This window comes from Cynocephalus volans, chromosome 11, assembly GCF_027409185.1.
Source record: "Cynocephalus volans isolate mCynVol1 chromosome 11, mCynVol1.pri, whole genome shotgun sequence".
Classification (NCBI taxonomy): Eukaryota; Metazoa; Chordata; class Mammalia; order Dermoptera; family Cynocephalidae; genus Cynocephalus; species Cynocephalus volans.
This window is the reverse complement of record NC_084470.1, coordinates 26,255,545-26,275,126: the sequence shown is the minus strand read 5'-3', so window position 1 is coordinate 26,275,126 and position 19,582 is coordinate 26,255,545. Positions and strand designations below refer to the sequence as shown.

Below are 19,582 nucleotides of genomic sequence, written 5' to 3'. Positions count from 1 at the left end.
CAGTTCAAACACTGTTGAATGGTATAGAATTCTTAGGGATTTATTTTGGATCTGGGCATCAAATATAATTAGGAAGGTCAATTTAGCAGTTATAGGGAATTTGATATGCAGGTGTTTGACTGTCTTGTGGGGTCTCTAAAATTTCAGACCTCTCCTGCCTTGTACACTAACTTAGGACACTGATAAAAGCTACTAGTGTCTAAAAAGCTGTGAAATATTTTTTAAAAGCTGTGAAATATTGTAAGTGTATATCACATAATTTGAATTATAAAATGATATGTCTGTACTATGGAAGTCAAAAAAGCTACTGCAAACTTGGAGTCTGAATAAAAAGATAAATCTAGAAAGAGAATTATGAAAGTCCCATCTTGAATCTGAATTTGTCACTCTTTTAAAAAAAAGGGGGGGGGGCAAAACCAATTTAAGTGAATAACAGGGAAAGAAGAGACAACTCCTGCTCCCTCTCTCTTGTTTAGTTCTAGTGCTTTAAGGATATTGACAAATTTGTAGAAATCCATTTAAGACCAACCAGCATAGTTGTAAAAACGCTTGAAAACAGATGAAAGCACTAGAAATATGGCTTCTTAAGATGAGAATCTGTGGCTGCAGTAGTTAGAGGGATAGCAGGGGAAAGGAAGCAGGAAAGGAAGAAGGGGCAAAAAACAAAGACGAAAAAACTACTCATGGAAGAGAAGGCAAGTTGGCTGAATACTAGGAAAGTAGTTTCTAAAAATGTAATGTGAGAAGATGTTTTGCAGGCAGGGAATTTTCCACTATAGGGGACTGGGGCAATTCATGGTGCCTAAGGCTCCTCCCAACTCAGAATCGATTTTTATTGGCTCCAAATATTGAATAGAGGGGCAGGGTGGAGGTTTAATAGTTCACAGGCCTTTATATTACAAGTCCTGCGACTAACTCTTGGCTCGACCTTTGGGAGTTAGGTCACCTTGAACAAGTCTCTTGGACTTTCTGTGTATGCTTCCTCTATAAAACTGAAATAATACACCCCACATGTACTTCTGGGATTACTGGAAGGCTTTGTAACATATAAAATGCCGCATAGACACAAGTTTCAGTTTCTATGGGATAAACCAAGAAGGCCCTTTAACTCAGCCCTCCTGTTTCTTTTTTTCTCCTCCGTTCCTACCCTATTTTGGGTCCTGTCTTCCCACACCCAGCTGTTCCTGGTACCTCCCCTTACTTTCACCTTATCTTAGTGCTGCAGTACAGAAAAGTCTACTTTAAGGATAAACACAGACTTTTTCTGCCCTAAGGTAGGGCATAATGTCAATACAGTCAAGAAGCAACGTCTGTACGAACCGTTTTCTACCGTCATCCTGCAATCGCCATCTACAGAATGAGCCAACTGCTGAAGGAACTCCAAGAAATCAGTTTCAGGATCGCTATGCAGAACTAGTATTAAACTCCTTATCAGAGATTTTTAACCCTCATAAAAGAACGTATCCATGCAGTTCACTCTACACTGCCTATCTTTTAAAGTTTGCAGCAGAATCGATTAATTTTTAAACTGTAGTCTCTACAGTTCAGGTCTGGGAGTGGACCCCGACCTTCCTTAATTAAGCCACTGCCCACAGATAACACATAATTCCCAGATGAACCCTCGCTTAGTACCACCAATAAGCCCTCTCGCTGCCCTGACTGCCCTCTCCCAGCTCCCATATTGGTTCAGGGAGATGGTATCCAGAGGGTACAGGTTCTGCAGTAAAATTCTTGGGTTCAAACATCAAGTTCACATCTGTGGGTCTAAGCCTCAATTGCTCTGCAGAGAGTGAAAATTGAGTACGTAACATTAAGTAAACCCTTAGAAATATGATCAGCAGACAATAAGTAGGAAATCAGTATTATCTTTCCAGCACTCACACCACCAAGGCTTTAAGCATCTCAGGGGCTTTATCTACGTGACCTCCCAGATCACCCAAAATTTAAACCCCGCTCAGCTGTCGTTCTGGGCCTCTCAACAGCCAGTGAACCTGCTGGCTCCCAATCCAACCAAACCCGTGAGTAGGCAGGCTGAGGCTTCAGACTGCCTCGCGGCTCCAAGGCACTTGAAGTCAAGGGCGAGGCGGGTGCGATTCTCTACATCTAAACTTCGGGCCCAAGTCCTGGGCCGCATCCCTACCGTGGTAGGACAAAAACCTAGGACTGCGGCCCTCGAACACGCCGGGGGGCGTGGCCCTGCTCGCACGTACGCGCCCAGAGGCGTGTCCTTCCCCAGCACGCGCTAAGGGGCGGGCCCCTCTCGCTCTGCGTGGACTCCGGATCCCACGGCCGGCCTCGTTGTTCTGCGCATGTGTACCTGCTGGGAGGGCGGGCCGGTGGGCCGGCGGTACGCGGCACTTCAGGGAAAGGGAGCGAATGGGGCCGGGAGGGAGAGGAAACGCACGCGAGAGGGCGAGGCAGAAGGCGGAAGAGTTGAAATCAGCTGACTGGGTCTCGTGACGGCCTGGGCGGTGGCGACGCAGGCGTACTGGAGCGCGATCGCTGAACGCCTGAGCGAAGATGGCGGCCTCCAGAGCGAGCCTCTGAGAGGCAGAGGGAGGAGGCGGAGGGGGCGGGGAGGCAGAGCCGCGGCAGCACCAGGAACCCGCGGCGGCGGAGCTACCGAGCCCGGACGGGGAAAGGGGAAGTGCTGAGGAGAGGAGGCCGGCGGACGCCTCATCGCACTCGGGACGCAGAGCCGGCGGCAGGAGGAGCTCGGGCTGGAGTCTCTCCAGCCTCCCGCGAAGGTAAAGCCGACTCAGGGCGCTGGACGCTGGGGCTCTGCCTTACCCCCTGTCCACGCCGCGGGGACTTGCGGGAGAAGGCTTAGAGCAGGGGGAAAAGGAGGGGTTATGTTTTAGCCTCCGCAGCTTGCAGCAGCTAAAGGAAGCAGATTACTCTCCCTACCCCCTCAGGCTGCTGGTCTAGTTCCTTCCGTCGACCCTCCCTCATCTCCCACCCCCGGCTCTGAGTGACATTCGCCCTGGGCACTGCCCTGTTAAACCCCACCCCTCTTTTTGCCTGATTTACTTGTTTTCTGCCCCACTCCTTTTAGCATATCCTTATCCCACACACCTCTCATTCTCCTGTGGGCTCCGCCCTCGGGATTCCCTTCCAGCCTCCTAGTGCGAGCACCCTTCCTGCTGGACTCCGGCGACACTTGTTTCCTTGGGTCAGCGACCCTCCTTCCTCGCGCATCCTGCGTAGACTTTGACTTTCTTTTCTTAGCTTTGTTTCGTTTTATTAGGAAATGAGGAGTACTCGCGTCGTCTCCTCTGCACTCTCTCCCTTTTCTAAAATCAAGTTTTCTCGTAGGGTTTTTTCTTCCAGGACGGTAGATTATTCACAGTGGCCTTTCCTCGGCTGCTGTGCTTTTACCTCTGAATGAGGCCTTTGGAATGGGTGAAGTAGGACTTAGACGCTCAGTGAAGTGGCTGTTAAACGCATATTTGAGTCTTACTACACTTAGAAGAGTGCCGTCCCTTCTATTGTGCCCTTATTGTAGGTTGTTCAGTTAACAAACAATTGAGATTGTTTATCAATTGCTTGCGGGGAGGGGGTAGTAAAAACCTCCCTCTATATGTGGTGGTCTTCCAAAGTAATGATTGCTAGCTGCTTTTCCTTTTTAACCCACCTGGATTCCCTTCAGAAAGGAGGGCTTCTGCCTGATGCTGTTGCATCCTCTATTAAAGAGCTTTATACTGTAGTTATTTTGAGCTTTTTGGACTGTAGTGTCTTGATAAAAAGTGAAATTTTAGTATATTTCATCAGGACCTGCTCCCAGCACGCGCTTACTGTATTGTCTTACTGTATTTTCTGCTCCCAGCACGCGCTTACTGTATTGCTTACTGATTGTCTTACTGTATTTTCTTTCCTAGTTTATGGACTTGATAGATTTCTAGATTTGAAAGTACTTGTCTGCAGGGTTTGGGGAAATAAGTTACAGTAGTCAGGTTCGTATATTGCCAGTAGTTTGAGCCTGGGAATATGAAACAGGACGTGCCTTTAAAAAAAAACAAAACTGGAAATTTATAGAAACTGCTTGTTGAAAACTTGCTGTCCTGAAAAGACTAGATTTCACAATCTTTGGTTTCTGGAAAGTGCTTTATTATTTGATTTAGTTTAGCATAAAACATGCAATCTTGTTAGCATTTTAAATGTAACTGATGTGTTTAAGTGGCTATATCTCAAACTTGGCTTGTGCTGTTAATATCAGAATGCATTCAGGGAACATAAGTCCTTGTTTAGAAACTATTACATTACACTCCTTGTTTGAAAACAGGAAGTAGAACATATTAAGGGAGGAAAAGAGGAGTCAGAGGGTTATTAAGAAGTAGGAATATAAAGAACCTTAAGGCTAGAGTCCAGTTCATGGAGAATAACATAATTTGTATTCCAATGAGAGGCAATGGATATTCCTCCTTTTTGTGTGCGTGTGGCTGGCCAGTACTAGGATTTGAATCCTTGACCTTGGTGTTATAACACCCTGTTTTAACCAACGGAACTAACCAGACAACCCATTCCTCTTTTTCTAAAGTGGCAGTAATGGTCTAAAATACACGAATGTCATATAGTGTTACGCTTAGTTGCAAACAGAATACTTCAGCTAGAAAAATAAATGAAATATATGAATATCGTCAGTGAAAAACAGTTATGGAACCATGGAAAGCATGAGTTATTCGTAAGAATTTAACTTTAACCACAGATAAATAGAAGGTGGTTGCCCAGGTGGACTGAAAAGTACTGGCTATATTAAATTTGTAAAAAGGTTGATAATGCATTCTTGTTCTCGATGGGTACTAAATTAGGGTTGTGATAAAAAGGTGTTTTAACTAATTTCGCTCTGTTCCTCAGTCAGTTCTATTTACACAGGTGACTTTGAGGTTTCTGTTGCACATACCTTTCTTCTGTTGATTGAGGTACTTAAAATTAGTAAATAGATATTTGTTGTGCAGATAAACTGCAGCACAAATTTGGTTGCTAATAGATTTTGGCCTCAGTGTTCCCTGTAATGCTTGGCATTGGTTAAAGAGAGTTGTTTTGAAAGAGATCCTTTGAGTCAGTATTTCTCAACTTTTATTAGACCCAATAAAGGCTCCCTTTTTATACCAAATAATTTGTAACACCTCCTTTACTATCCTGAAATAGTTTATAAATAATATAACCACCTTCTAGCTTTGGTCCTGGGACAAAAAGAAGCTTTGCTGTCACCTTTACAACAAAGAAGAACTAAACTAATTTGAAATTCATGACTTTTTTGAAACCTAGTAAAGAGCTAAGGCCACAGATAAACCACTGGCCCAAAATTTAAGGAGAGATGATGCTTGCAGAGAGCGCATGCATGTGTGAATTTGCATTCACCTTCATCAGAACTTCATAACAACTGGACACTGGTAAGAATAGTTCAGCTAGAATAACTGGCAAATTGTTGAAGGCTGAGTGTATCATTCTGCAAGCTCTTTATCCACAAATCTCACTGAGTATACTCCTAGGAGAGACTGGAAAGAGTCCTGGGGAGTGTCTGTTGTACATACCTAGGGGAGGCGACTAGCACCAGCACTTTCAGGAGGGTCAAGAAAGTCTGCTCTGATTCTTCCCCTCTGTCTCTTATGTGGAACAAAAGCTTTAATGGGGATCAGGTGTGGGGGTGCCCTACTAGTGAACATTGATTGAGCTGGGGGGAGATAAAAGAAGAAGGGAACAATCTTATGCCTGGGAAGGGACCCTGAGCCCAAAACTGCAGCCGGGGAAGGTGTCAGGAGAACCCAGAAGGCCACACCCATGAGACCCCAGGATATAGTGTATGACTTAGAGGTAACCTTAATCAGAACAGCAGAGACTGCATTTCCCACCCTGTGCCACCAAACTAACAAGCTTTGAATAACAAGTGACAGAATACTCTTAGGAAAGGAAAAAAATTAAGCAAAGAGACACCACATAAAGGATTAAACAGACATTGTTCTAATAAATTATGCCCTACCATAGACACAAGCTATTCTGAAGGTATATGAAGGCTTTGGAACATTGAGGATAACTATAGCAACAGCATATCATAAACACAGCCCAGCTCCTAAATAGATTAACATAAACGGTGCTCTAATCATAAAGAAAAGGTGTGCTCATTTCTAGTCATAAATATTACTCATCTCAGTCTCTACTGTCCTATGCTAGATGTCCAGCTTTCAGTGAAAACTTGTGAGGCCTATGAAAAAGCAAACCGAAGCAAAACACGCACACACAAATGCTCCTAAGAGAGAGAGCAATCATCAGAATTCCACTCAGATTGACATAGATACTATTATCTGACAGGGAATTTAAAATTATAGTACATAAAGACCAGAAAAGAAAAGTGGACAAAATGCAAGCTCAGGTGGGTCATTTCAGTAGAGAGAGAAACTATAAGAAGAAATCAAAAGGAAATGCTAGAAATGAAAAGTACAATAAAGAGGCACAATAATGCCTTTGGGCTAATCAGTAGATTTGACATAGCTGAGGGAAGAAGCAGTGAACTTGTAGGTATGTTAGTAGAAATTACCCAACAGAAACACAAAAACATTAAAAAAAAAAAAATTCAAGAGCTTGAAGATGATACCGTTTGATATATGCATAATTGGAATCCTAGAAGAAGAGAGAACAGAGCAGAAGAAATATTTGAGGAAATATTTGAAAATTTTTCAAAATTAGTGTTGAACATCAAATTACAGATCCAAGAGGATTAGAGAGCATCAAGCAGGCTAAACCCCACCACCCCTTAAAAAAAACAAACCCACACACCTCATCTAGGCATATCATATTAAAACTGATGTAAATAAAAGACAAACAGAAAATCTTTAAGGTAGCCAAAGAAAAGAGAAACGTTACATATGGAGGAACAAAGATAAAAGTTAAATATGAAAGTAAAATAAAGATACCTTGAAACAAAAGCTGAGAGAACTCATTACCAGGAGACTGCTCTACAAGAAATGTTAAAAGAAGTTCTTCACCATGCATATAGACTGAAATTTGGATCGGATCTACATAAATAAATGAAGAGTGCCAGAAATGAAGTAAATGAAAGTATATAATAAAATTTATTTTTTTCTCATTTTTAATTGTTCTAAAAGACTGTGTAAAGGAAAAATAGCAATATATGGTATGTTTGTATTATATGTAAGTGGAAAGTAAGACATCATCAGCACAAAGAATAGGAAGGAGGTACTGAGAATATACTGTTATAAGGTCCTTAGGTTACACATAAAGCAGTATATTATTTGAAGGTGGACTGGTTAATTAAAGGTCTGTATTGTAACCCTAGGGCAACATCTAAAAATATATATACATCAGCAGAGAAGATATAACTATTGAAAATTCTCATTTAACAAGAGCAGGCAGAAAAGGAATAAGAAACAACAGATGGAACATGTAGAAAACTAGAAAGATGTAGATTTTTGCTTAACTGTATCAATCATTTTAAATGTGGCTATACTTGTTAAAAGAAATGGTTAGACTAAATAAAAAGCAAGGTCCAAGTATATACTGTCTACAAGAAATCTACTATGAAGATATAGGTTAAAAATAAAAGGGTGGAGAAAGATACCGTCAAACACTAACCAAAAGATGGTTGGAATAACAATACTAATAGTACTAATAATAACAACAATACTAATAACAATACTAAAACAGACCTCAGAACAGGGGTATTGTATTACATAATGATAACACGTCAGTTTTCCAAGAAGACATAGACTTAACTGTAAAACATAAAACTGTAAAATTTTTAGAAAACTGGAGAAAATTTGTTTGACTTTTGGGTTTTTGATACAACACCGAAAATATCCATAAGAAAAAATGGATAGATTGGCTGTCAAAATAAATCATATAGCCACTTGGTACACTTAATTTTAAGTACATCACACCCCTCTGCCTGTGTTTAAAGTTGAAGTGAAAGGAATTTATAATAAAATACAGTCAGTTCAGCTATAACATGACATACGCATTCCTAAAAATCACTGTGCTATGCAAAATTGAATAATTAAAAACCACAGGATTTATGGGAGAAATGGGTTAGGCCTGTGAAACTCAAAAACTTCAATGATACATTTTAGAAAAAGGCACTTAAAACAAGAGCACTGTTTTGCACATGTTAAATTATTAAATACTATAATTAATGGCATTTTGTTTTGAAAAAGTTTGGTTGTGGAAGTGAGCTTTGGAAAGCATCACAGCTTGTGAGTTAACTGTTAAGTAGTGGAAGGAGGAAAGTTATCTGAGATCAAATAGAAAGTTTAACAACATGTATGTGAATGTGTGTGATTCATTGACCTCCTAAGGTATGTGTATGTGCATGTTTGTGAATTCCTATGTAGGTGAATTCATCTGGGTACAGTTTTCTCCCCATTGGCCTAGTGTTTGTTTCTTGGGGATGAAATCAGGCATAAGCAAATGTGAAATACGCATTATGGTCATATTGTTCAGTAATGCATTAATCCTGTTGGAATAAATTCACATTTCCAAAAAAACATTATAGCAGAACTGACTATACACATTTCAGTATGTAATTACTTAAGTATAATTATACCAAAATACACAATGAAGTTGTCAGAGGCTGGCACCTTTACGTAGAATCAGTTTGATTTTGACAGAGATGTTGATGTGTACAGGTTTGTCATATTGGTGACTCAGATACAAGTGGATTGCCATTAGCATTGTTTTCTGAAATGAACAAGGTAAATAAAATATGATCTCTCAATTTACATGATAGCTGCATTCCTGAAAAAAATTATGAATCATGAATCATCAAAAATCATTATGTTAAATCCCACAAATGTACTTGTGATTTATATTTAAAATAGAATTAGTTCTGGGATTAGAATTAGTTCTGGGATTAGTTCATTATACATAGGTTTTTATCTATGTGGGTGACCACTTGGACATTTGAAAGTCCTACGTTGAGGACAATTCTTCAATCTGTGGGACTGTCTTTAACGTTGAGAGGAATCTAGTCCCATCCACTAAATTCTAGTAGTGCTCCTAATCATAATACCTCAGATAGGGTGGCATCCCACTTCAACCATTACTTTAGTTTAAAATATTAATTAGTGGTTTTCAACACATTTTTCAGCTTCAGCAGTATTCATATGCTCAGCACATGCCAATCAATAACACCTCTTGTTATATGGAATGATTCTTAATTGTGGAAACTCCTTTGGTAGTCACTGTTTTAGGGGATATTCTTGTAGCAAGTAGCTTAAAACAACATGGTTATAATCATCTTTGCTAACTTAAAATAGTTACCTGTGCAAAGGTACATTTAAGTGTGGTTTGGTCAGTAAAGATAAATATATATGTAACTTGCTAATAGCTCTTTTTTATGTACTCTTAACTTTATTCAACAGCCTTCATATTTGAGTTTTACTTGTACTTTTATGGACTACTAATGGAGAAGAGTGATCTCTAAAACAATAAGGTCAAAAGTCAATGGGATTTTATAGTTTCAACAATCTTAAGTTGCTCTTAGAAGTAGACCACACTGCCTAAGCAGTGTTCACATGCCAGCGGTAATACTCTTTGTAGTTGATCAGTAAAAGTTTGTTTTTTTGATTAACAGATGGAAATCAAAACTCGTAAAGCAATCTAAAATAGTTATTTTAATGCTCTGACTTTATCAACTGTAGTTGCCAGAACTTAATGGAAGGACTGATAAGGTTATGAATGTAGGGGTTTTCTCTAATATATTATAAATTCTATACTAATTATACTAAAATTTAAACTCTACGTGGATTTCTGACTTGTATTTCTTAGTCATCTAGTGCTATGGGGTTTCCAACCCTCAAACTTCTAGTCAAGATACAAAATGTGTTTTGAGTGTTTATCAAGTCTTAGAGTGGATAATCCATTTCCCCCCAAACCTTAGATCTGCTGGGTTTAATTTTACAAGTAGAAATATCCTTTTTTAAGGTAATTTGTAAGTGCTCTGTAAATGGTAAAGCACTATGGGAGAGGTAGGCATAATAGGGATATTTCAGAAAGAACCAATCTAGAAACCGGTATTATTGCTGTTTTGTGTTGGGTGGAAGGGAAATAGCAATTCTTAAACTCCTTGTCTCTTTTAATAGTATGAAGAGAACCGTTTGGATGTTAGGAAGTTTATTGTGAAACTTTCTTCAGCTTGTATTTGTTATAGAATTAGGAGGTTTAGTCTCCCATTATGTATTTCCTACAGTGACAGGAAAAACGGCAACAAGTTAAAACATGGCTGCTGAAAATCTCTTTTGCCCATCAGGGCCTGTTTGCCATTTAGAGCAAAATTATTAAGTGCTTGTTTGTGAGCTGAAGAAGAGCTTGTTAAACTAGTACACTTTGTTCTTGGATAAGCCAAGTTATGCTTCAAAGATAAAATGAAATAGAAATTAGGCCTAGAAAGTTTAAGGAATGTGCACAGACTGATAAATATGTAAATGATCAATAGCAGTGATTTCAAAGAATTAAGTGAACACATTTCTGAAAAAAACTTTTTCAGGTAAATATTTCAAGGCATTTTTAAGTCTTGGAAAGAGAAGAGTCACAGTAGTTTGTCCTTCGTGGAAAAAACTTAATTTTTTTTTCAACAGATAAAGATCTATTTTGTCAAAAATAAGAATTATTCCCTCAGATGAAATCAGCATACATTTGTTGGAAACAGAAGACAGAAGTCTCATTTTCAATATTTAGTTTATATTGCTGAATAGAAAAGGTGAACAAGATTAATTGCTATGGGGTGTATGCTCTCCCCCTCCTCTCATTAAGATAGTACTGAAGGTGTTTATTCAGATTTATGGTTTGCTTTTGAATTCCTCCTGCCCTTTTGTTTCATGAATATGTACCCAATTTCTAATTGGAGAGGAATCGATTTTGAAAAAAGATTGGAGAGAGATCTCAGATTATTTCGTCTATCCTATGATAGTGGAAGTATTTAAAAGTTAATTTTTATGTGGCAAATAAAGGAAATGCTTCAGTAATAGTATAACTTCTGGGCAGTTTGGAGATATGATTGTCAGCTGAAAATTGATATTACTACAGGCGTTCTCATTTTCTAACATTAATGTCTAGAGGTATTGGTTTTTTCAACAAGTTAAGGAAGGCTGAAATGAGAAAGCCTTACTTTGTGATCTGTTTATGGTTGTTTTAAGATTCCTGTAGTAGGCATGGCGCACATTAAATATATGGACTTGTTGCTCATTTATAAGGAAATGCTTTCACCTGTGATTGAGTGGTAAATTAAAAAGAAACTAAAATTAAAAATTAAAAACGGGGGTTGAAGTTCATATAGCAGTTTCTCCCATACACAGCACATTCTATGTAAAGCAGTCTAGTTGTAGCTTTTCAATCTGGGTAAAAATTAATGTTCTGTTAGTCATTTATATTTTTTACCTTTTATTTGAACATGTACTAACCTAGTGGTGCGATTTACTGAGATTTTGACTCCAGTTACCAAGAAAAGAAGATCTTTAACCAGCCAGCATAAGGGATTCTCTCTTTAGTTATTACTCAGGTTTAGCTTTTGTCTTAGCAGTGTTTCTTCTTCCCCCTGCATTTTCAATAAGTTATACCTGTATGAGTTTTACGCCCATAAATTAATTCCCATCATGTGAATGTCTACCATATTTTTAGATGTGGTTTCACAATATAGCAGGTAGACAGTGTTTCTGTTGTAGGAGAGTTTGATCATAAAAGAAAGGCCAACTCAGTTTTCCCCCAACATATTATAAAAAATTTCAGTTGCAGCTATATTGAAAGAACTTTACATTAGACACCCACATACCCACCTTCAAGATTTTCACATTAACATTTTACTATACTTGCTTTATCACAGGTCTAGCCTTTTTCTATCTGTCCATCAATCCATCTTATTTTTTGATGCATTTCAAGACAAACTCACATTTTGATTTTTTACTTGAGAGTAGAGCTAATGATGAAAGTAAATTCTGTTCTTACATTTTGTAGATTCAGAGTGAAAAAATTATTATCTGCTGTCTGCAAGTTGTCAAGTTTGTGTAAAAATTACCTCCAGTTGGTCCTGCAAGATTCGTGCTTTAAACAGGCAAATAGCCTTGATTAATGCCAGTTCTTTCATTCACAAGTGTATTGTTTTTCTGTATCATTTTTCATTCATTCCTGTTTTACATAACACAAGCCTTGCACATATACTTAATTTTGATATGTGTGCAAATTCTTTTGCTTATAGCCTGGCTGTAATCTGCTTGGGTGCCTGTGGTGACAAGTTTCATCATGCTTTTTCTTTTAGTGTCAATTTGATATACACTTCCGCTCAGTGGACTCTCAAATCCTGCAGATTTGTGACAAAATTGTGTATCTTCTAAAAGATCATTTTCATTTTATCCATAAATGATCTTAAATGGATTGCCAGTATTACTGCCAGTAATAAATTAGAGAATGCAAAAACATTAAGTATTATTCGAAAGCATGCAGCAGTGGAATTCCTTGAAAAAGATGAACCTAGCCAAAATGCCTGTGTTGCTCTGAATTTGACTTTTTAACCTTCAGTACAATTATATCAAAAGGACAAACAAGTTGCAAACAAAGCTCTGGTGGTGGTATATTATTAGGATATAGAGTGAAAACAAGTCAAACAGACTTACAAAAATTGGTGGTGCTTTCAATGCAGTTTAGTTGCAAAGGACATGTCCACTTGAGTTTTCCTTATCAAAATGAAGTTAAGGCCTTTGAGAATTTGAAATGATACACTATTACAGGAATGAAGGAGGTGAAATTTCAGTGATGATAGTTTGAGCAGATAAATTCTTGCTAATTTGAATAGCCTCTAAACAACTGGTAGGATGGCAAATGCTGATGATACTGCTAATACCAAGATCTCATTCAGTAATTTATACATTTTTTAGTTGGGCAATTTATTGTTATTTATAGCATGTACCTGTGTTAATTTTATTACCTGTGTGCCACTTGAACTTCTTGAAACTAGAACTTCTACAGATTTTCCATCATGAATAATGGGAATTAATGGTTGCTTAAGGGTTTTTGCCTATAAGCAACTATTTTTCAAACACTTTTAGAGCTTACTAAAGAAATATGTACAGGGGAAATATTGACTGTAGATTAAATTTGTGAATTTGCTTTTTTTTCAAAAGTCTTTCAAACCATAACTAACTTATAGGCATCAAACATAAAATTTTAAATATTAGATTGGGTACATGTAAAGAAACATTTCTAATAATTGAAATTTCAGATACTTAATAGGGGATATTTAAAATGTAGTAAATAAGATTGACTTGTAAAATAATATTTTATAGGAATAAAATATAAATAAAAAGCTGAAGTGTTGGGTGTTGGGTTATAGTTAAGATAATTTTTAAAAATTTCATCTATCATCATCTTGGTCTAGCTTACATTTTTTCCTTTTAAAAACTTTTTGTGAGAAAGGTTAATTGTAAAGAATAAAATAATAACAGCTTAAAAATAAAATGATGTCCTCATGTACGCCATCCAGTTTAAGAAATATGACATTGGTATAGTTATTTTTGAATGGTTAAGTAAAAACTATGAATGCTGATAAAAATCAATAAAACACTGTAGTTTTGAAGGCAGAAATTCTAGGTGATATACACTGAATAGTAGAAGGATTGAAATTAATAAAAGATTTAAAGAGTATCAGGTAATTTAGTATAACTTTCCCCCACCAAAATACATTAAGAGGTATAGGTGCTTGTAGCTACTTGAAAATAAAAGAGATAATGGAAATACTCAAAATAAGTTGCATATCTGGGGTATGTTTAAAATACAGTGATTATTATTAGTTGGTAACTAATAATTAGTTAATTTTTTGAGTATTTATTCTGAGTCAAGTACCTTGCCAACTCCTTTGTTTGGGTTATCTCATTTAGTGCTCACCACAGCCCTTTGCAACAGTTAGTATCGTCCCTATTTATAGATGAATTGTGATTTAGAGAAGTTAAGAAATGTTATTCAAAGTCACACAGCCAGTAAATGGCAGTTATTACTAGTCTGTCTTTGGCTGTAAGTAATATTTTAAAAATTCACCACCTTTATGTTGGTGATAGATTATTAAAATTACTTTAGTATGTATGTTCATGTAGCTTATTGTACTAGCTGTTAGTTAACATATATAGCTCTGGGATCTGTGCTACAGAGAGGTATTCCGAGGGCTTCCCAGATTGAATCCTACACTTGACCACTGTAATTGGAGGACCCCTAGACTTGCCTTCACTCATTTTCTCTTGAAGTTGTTACAGCTCTCATTTTGAATGATAGTACAAAATACTCTTATCCTATTTTTTCTGCATTTTTCTGATCTGGGTTCATTGCCATTATGCTCTATGTGTCTGGAAGTATCCTCCTGGTCTCAGAGTTAATGCAGTTTCCAGACCAATTGCCATTCACTGTCTGAGTGAGTTTATCAAAAAGTCAGGCTGGCCAGTTAGTTCAGTCAGTTAGCTCAGTTGGTTAGAGCTCGGTGTTATAACACCAAGGTAAGGGTTTTAATCCCTGTACCAACCAGCTGCACCTCCTTTCCCCTACCTCCTGCCAAAAAAAAGTAAAAAAGTAGTGGAGGTTTTACTGTGATTTAAAAGATTTGCTTGAAAATTTGGAGAGATTAATATTATACTATTGGGTCCAACCTCAGGTCTCATTAGTCGGTTATTCTAGAAGCTCAATGTTAGTTAGAATAGTGTTTTTCTGTTGTTGAACTCTCCTTAAAGAGTACCCCGAAATCATATATTTGGTAACAAATTTGTTATTATATATTTGAGAACATATAAAAAAAAGTTTTAAAGCTTATCTATAGATGGAAATTAAAAGTTTATTTGTAGGTGGTAGAGTATTTCAGCTTTGGAGACTTTTTTTTTTCTTTTATTTCTTTTGTCCTGTGTTGAGTATGGTAATTTGTTTCACTGCTTGAAATTGTGGGTTTCAAAGTTATTTCTAACAAGTGCCTAATCATCTTTTCAGGTGAAGGTAATAATTGAAATTAGTTCAAAATTATTCCAGAAATATGCTGTCAAATGATAAATCTGTAATTACATGGTCAGAATAGATTTATTTTGATTTCCTGAAGTTGAGAGAAGGTATTAAAGCTTAGGTTAAGTACATAGAGTGTGAAGTTAGGCAGGTCGGTGCAAAGCCTGACCCAACCACTTACCTGCTGTATGACCTTGTACAAGTGATTTCATTTCTCTGACTTTCTGTTTTCCTGTCAATGGGAATCATTATACCTGTACCACAGTGTTGTTATGGGGACAGAATGACATAAGTGCATGGTTAATGACTACCTCAATCACTAACATGTGATGAGTACTCAATAAAAGTTAGTTGTTGCATAATTTCAGGACATGTCATAAATTTTTCAATTAGGGTCACCTTGCATTCCCAACTTCAGGATAGTCTTCAGTGAGGGTTCAAAATGAAAAAGCATTATCCTGATTTCCATTTTGAGGTATGCAGACACTAATGATAGCATTGAATTATCCTGTTATTTCTAGGGTTTCTAGGGTTGACTTGGCTACTTAGGTAGGTGTCATCCCTCCTTACCTCTCAAATATGCCTATGCCGCTACCTAGATATAACATGGCTGAAGGCAAGCTTTTCAGGTAAAGGAGCAATTTTCTTCCATAAAGAGCACTTCCATTTCACTAGCCTTTTTATTTTATTTTTGTTTTTTTGCTTATTCAGAATTGGATTCAAAGTAGCAATATCGCTTGTGGCTTCTTAAAATATTACAGAGAAAATTATCAGGTGAGCTGATATTTGCCATAGGAACTTCTACTGATGTCCAGAGAATTGAAGCACTTCTTTAATCCTACATTTAATTTTTCTGTCAGCATTCTAATCTGCATCAGGAATACAGTATTTCTTCTATTAGAAGTTGATTGATAGTTTACTTTTATATTGATGTGTCATGTCTTCTTTCTCTTTCTCCTTTTATCTGTCCTAAACCAAAAATTCTCTGGAGTTCGGTACTTTCATCACCTCCAAGTACGTAGGTCTCCAAAGGGTTTGGGTAAGCCTTCTTGAAGTAGGCTTGTTTTAATTCCTCTCCTAAAAGGTCTGTTTGAGTTATGTATCCATCAAGTCAGTGATCTCTATGAAGCTATTTTTTAGGTGTTTTTTTGGGAAAATTCTTAAATTTGTTTTGTTATTAATTGTGGAATTATTTTGCTTTTATTCCCACTTAGAATTTATAAGGGATCATCTTTATTTTGGGGGGGTCATGCCCTAAGTTCTTTATGGTTGGTTGTTATTTTAAAATCTTTACTTTTTTCTCTACCTTTTATTTTAATTTTAAAGTCCTTTAATGATATCAGCCAGTCTTTACTCAAACACATTTTCTTTCTTCTCAGTTTTCCCAAAATAGGCCCTTGCTACCGAGTCAGTCATTCTGATATTTTAAGTTATAGACTAGGAATCCAAACTGTATTCTTCACTATCAGCCATTTACCTTCTCTGTTCTCCTTTCTCTTCCATTGTTCCAATCTTCACTTACTGTATATAAGGGGAAAGTATTATCTGTACATCTGTGTATTTCACTTTTCTGGCAAGTCCTCAGAGTTGCTGTCTAGATTTCTTTTCAGTGATATCATTTACTGCTAATGATTCAGAGTGCAGGAATAATGTTTGCTGGGTTTAATAAATCTTAGTTGGCTGCCTGTGTCATCCCAGATTCAAAATCTAGAAACAAACAAATAAAACACCATACCAATTGTCAGGACTGTATTTAGCTGTCTCTGCTCACTAGTAGGAAAACGTCCTTTGACTGTAAGAGAAGTTTCTTTCTGGTAACAATAAAGGTTTTTCTAAACTTGGTTACTTGTGGTTCTCTTTATTAGTCCTCAGAACATGAATTAATAATAGTGCATTTCCAGAAGGTCTGACAAAACTCTATTTGGGAGTACCTGTTAGAGCATCAGGTTTGAAGTGGACATTAGAATTGCCTGTGGGATTGCTGCATTTCATTCATTCGCTCAAATACTTAAGGAACACCTGTTTTGTGTTAGGCATTCTTGTAGTCTCTGAAGATATGTTAGTGAGCTAAACAGACAAAACTCTCTCTCTGGATATTCTAGTAGGATTAGATGAGTAATGTAATAAATTGCACATTAGAATATGGAAAGTGCTATGGGGGAAAAAGTGCAGGGGTAAGAGGAAATAGGGAGTGTAGAATGAGGAGGGTGGTTGCAATTTAAACAAGATGGTTAGGGTAGGTCTTATTTTAAAGGTGACATTTGAACATAGATTTGAAGGAGTTGAGGGCATAAGCCATAATAAGTTCTGGGGCACAAACGTTCTATGTAAAGGACAAAGGCTCTCTACCTAGAACTAATTGTCTGATTGGTAACACAAAAAGGCTCATTGGTAATACAAAAACAAGTAGGAGGAATGAAGAAAGTAATTTCAAAATAGAGCTGTCTTTAAAAATGTTTTTCCACTCAGATGTATATCCCAGAGAAATGAAAACTTGTTCATGCATAATTGTATAAGCATGTTCATATCAGTATTATTCATAATAGCCCAGAAGTAGAAACAACATTAATGTTCATCAATTGATGAATGGATAAACAAAATGTGGTATATCCATATATCCATACAATAGAATATTATTTGACAATATGGCCAGCATAGGCAAATCCATAGTGATAAAAAAGTAGATTAGTGGCTGCCAGTAACTAGTGGCAAGGGGAATAGGGAGTTACTGCTAACAGGATTTCTGATTGGGGTGATGAAAGTGTTCTAAAAATAGTGGTGATAGCTGCAGAACTCTGAATATACTAAAAAACAAAAAACACTGAATTGGACATTTTAAGGGAGAATTAGTGGTATGTGAATTGTATCTCAAAAAGTTGTTATAAAAATGTTTTTGGATGAAAATAGCTTTATTCCAATTATGAAAAGAATCCTTGCTGATTTAAAGAAATTCACAGTATGTAAGGGTGTAAAGCAATCCTAGGTGAACTATAATTCCAGCCATTCAGTTTGCATTATTGACACTTTTATAACCTACAATATTTTTTAAGAGTGCATTTCAGGTTATTAAGGCCAGAGGGAAATAGCCAAGTTACAAAAGAAGAAATAAATTACCATATTCATTTTTAACTTTTATTCAAAATGAAGTATGCGATGTAGTATTTTCAAGTTTTTCATCAGTCTTTCAGTAGTAGCTGGTTCCAACAATTTATACTGTAAAATTAACAAGATTTTGAAATGAATGGATTTTGGATTTTATATACTTCTGAGACAGTGAACAAGCATTACACGTAATGTGGTCTCACTGCATGCGACTGTTAGGAAGCTCATTCCATGTGTGATTCATCACACAAGTTCAACAGTCTTGTTCTGTTCAATGTCCTGTTCAGCCAGAGGAGTCCATTAATCAAGCTGCTTTAACAGTTTCTAAACATTATCAATTTCTGTACTTACCTTGATGTGCCCTGGTAACATACAGTTTGCAATTGTACTTTGAGTAGCACTGTTATAGTTTATTCTTACAACGGAATACCATGTAGCCTTAAAAATCATTTTCTCAAGAATATTTAATTCCATGGGGAAAAGTTAATATTCTGTGAAAACAGATTTAAGCAGTACTAATGATAATCTCAATTTTGTTAAAGAAAAAGGAAAGATTTTTCTACATATATGAAGGCTAGAATGATTATCTTTGGATGCTAGGATGAAAGGTGATTTACTTTATGAATATTTTAGATTTCTTACTATGGACATGCGTTACTTTTATAATGAGAAAAATTGTTATTTTAAAATTCTAACTTACAATAGATTCCCTTTACAGTGATGTGACAGAAAATAGCTGGCATTTAGCAGCTCAACGAAAACCTTTTGGAATTAATTGGTTTGATACTTGGCGGATGTTTTTAGGTGTCCGTCATGTGCCAAAGGATTGTTTGGCAATGTGAGATTTAAAAATTCATTTTCTTTATCTGACATTTTTTATTCAATTCTATACATTCAGGATGTTGATAGAAGGCAATTCTTGTCCTCAAGAAACCCAATGCAATGGAGGAGAGAGACAATTAAGCAATCGCAATACAGTGCTAAAGGCTATGAAAGACAGTTGAACAGACCATTACTTGTCCTTAAAAACCTTGTAGTCTTGTAGAGGATGTATGGCAGGCTATGAAAGTAAGGGAGCTATCATATTCTTGGACTGGGAGATTCAGGAAAAACTAAGGATATATACACTGTACTAAATTCACCTACATTTTTTATCTTCCAGGTTTCAGCACAAAATGAACGTAATTAGGGAAAATAAGGATTTGGCATGTTTCTACACAACAAAACATTCATGGAGGGGAAAGTAAGTATTCTTGTTGATTTTATTTTTCTGTGCTTCTAGAAAGTATTTTAAACATTACTTTTTTTCAATATCTTGAATAGTACTGCACAACTCAGTAGTGCTGTTCAGCCTTTCTCTTCTGAAAAGCATATGTGCACATTTTAAATGCAAATGTTACATTTGGAATAAGTCGTTGTTCTTTTTTCTTTTGACATTTCAAGTTTTCTCTATCTGTCTTGGCAAGGAGTTTGATAAGAATTAAAAGTAACAGTTAAAAGGAAAGTA

The 19,582-nt window shown here is 36.7% G+C and overlaps 1 protein-coding gene across 1 annotated transcript in view; it reads left to right on the top strand.

Moving 5' to 3' along the window:
• The first annotated feature begins 2,535 nt into the window (after positions 1-2,535).
• Positions 2,536-19,582, top strand: part of DNAJC13 (DnaJ heat shock protein family (Hsp40) member C13) — a 127,768-nt gene continuing 110,721 nt past the window's right edge. The window contains exons 1-2 of the mRNA XM_063113976.1: positions 2,536-2,747; positions 19,238-19,318. Coding sequence (XP_062970046.1) covers positions 19,251-19,318 — 68 coding nt within the window. The 5' untranslated portion in view covers positions 2,536-2,747; positions 19,238-19,250. The remainder of the gene's footprint in view (positions 2,748-19,237; positions 19,319-19,582) is intronic.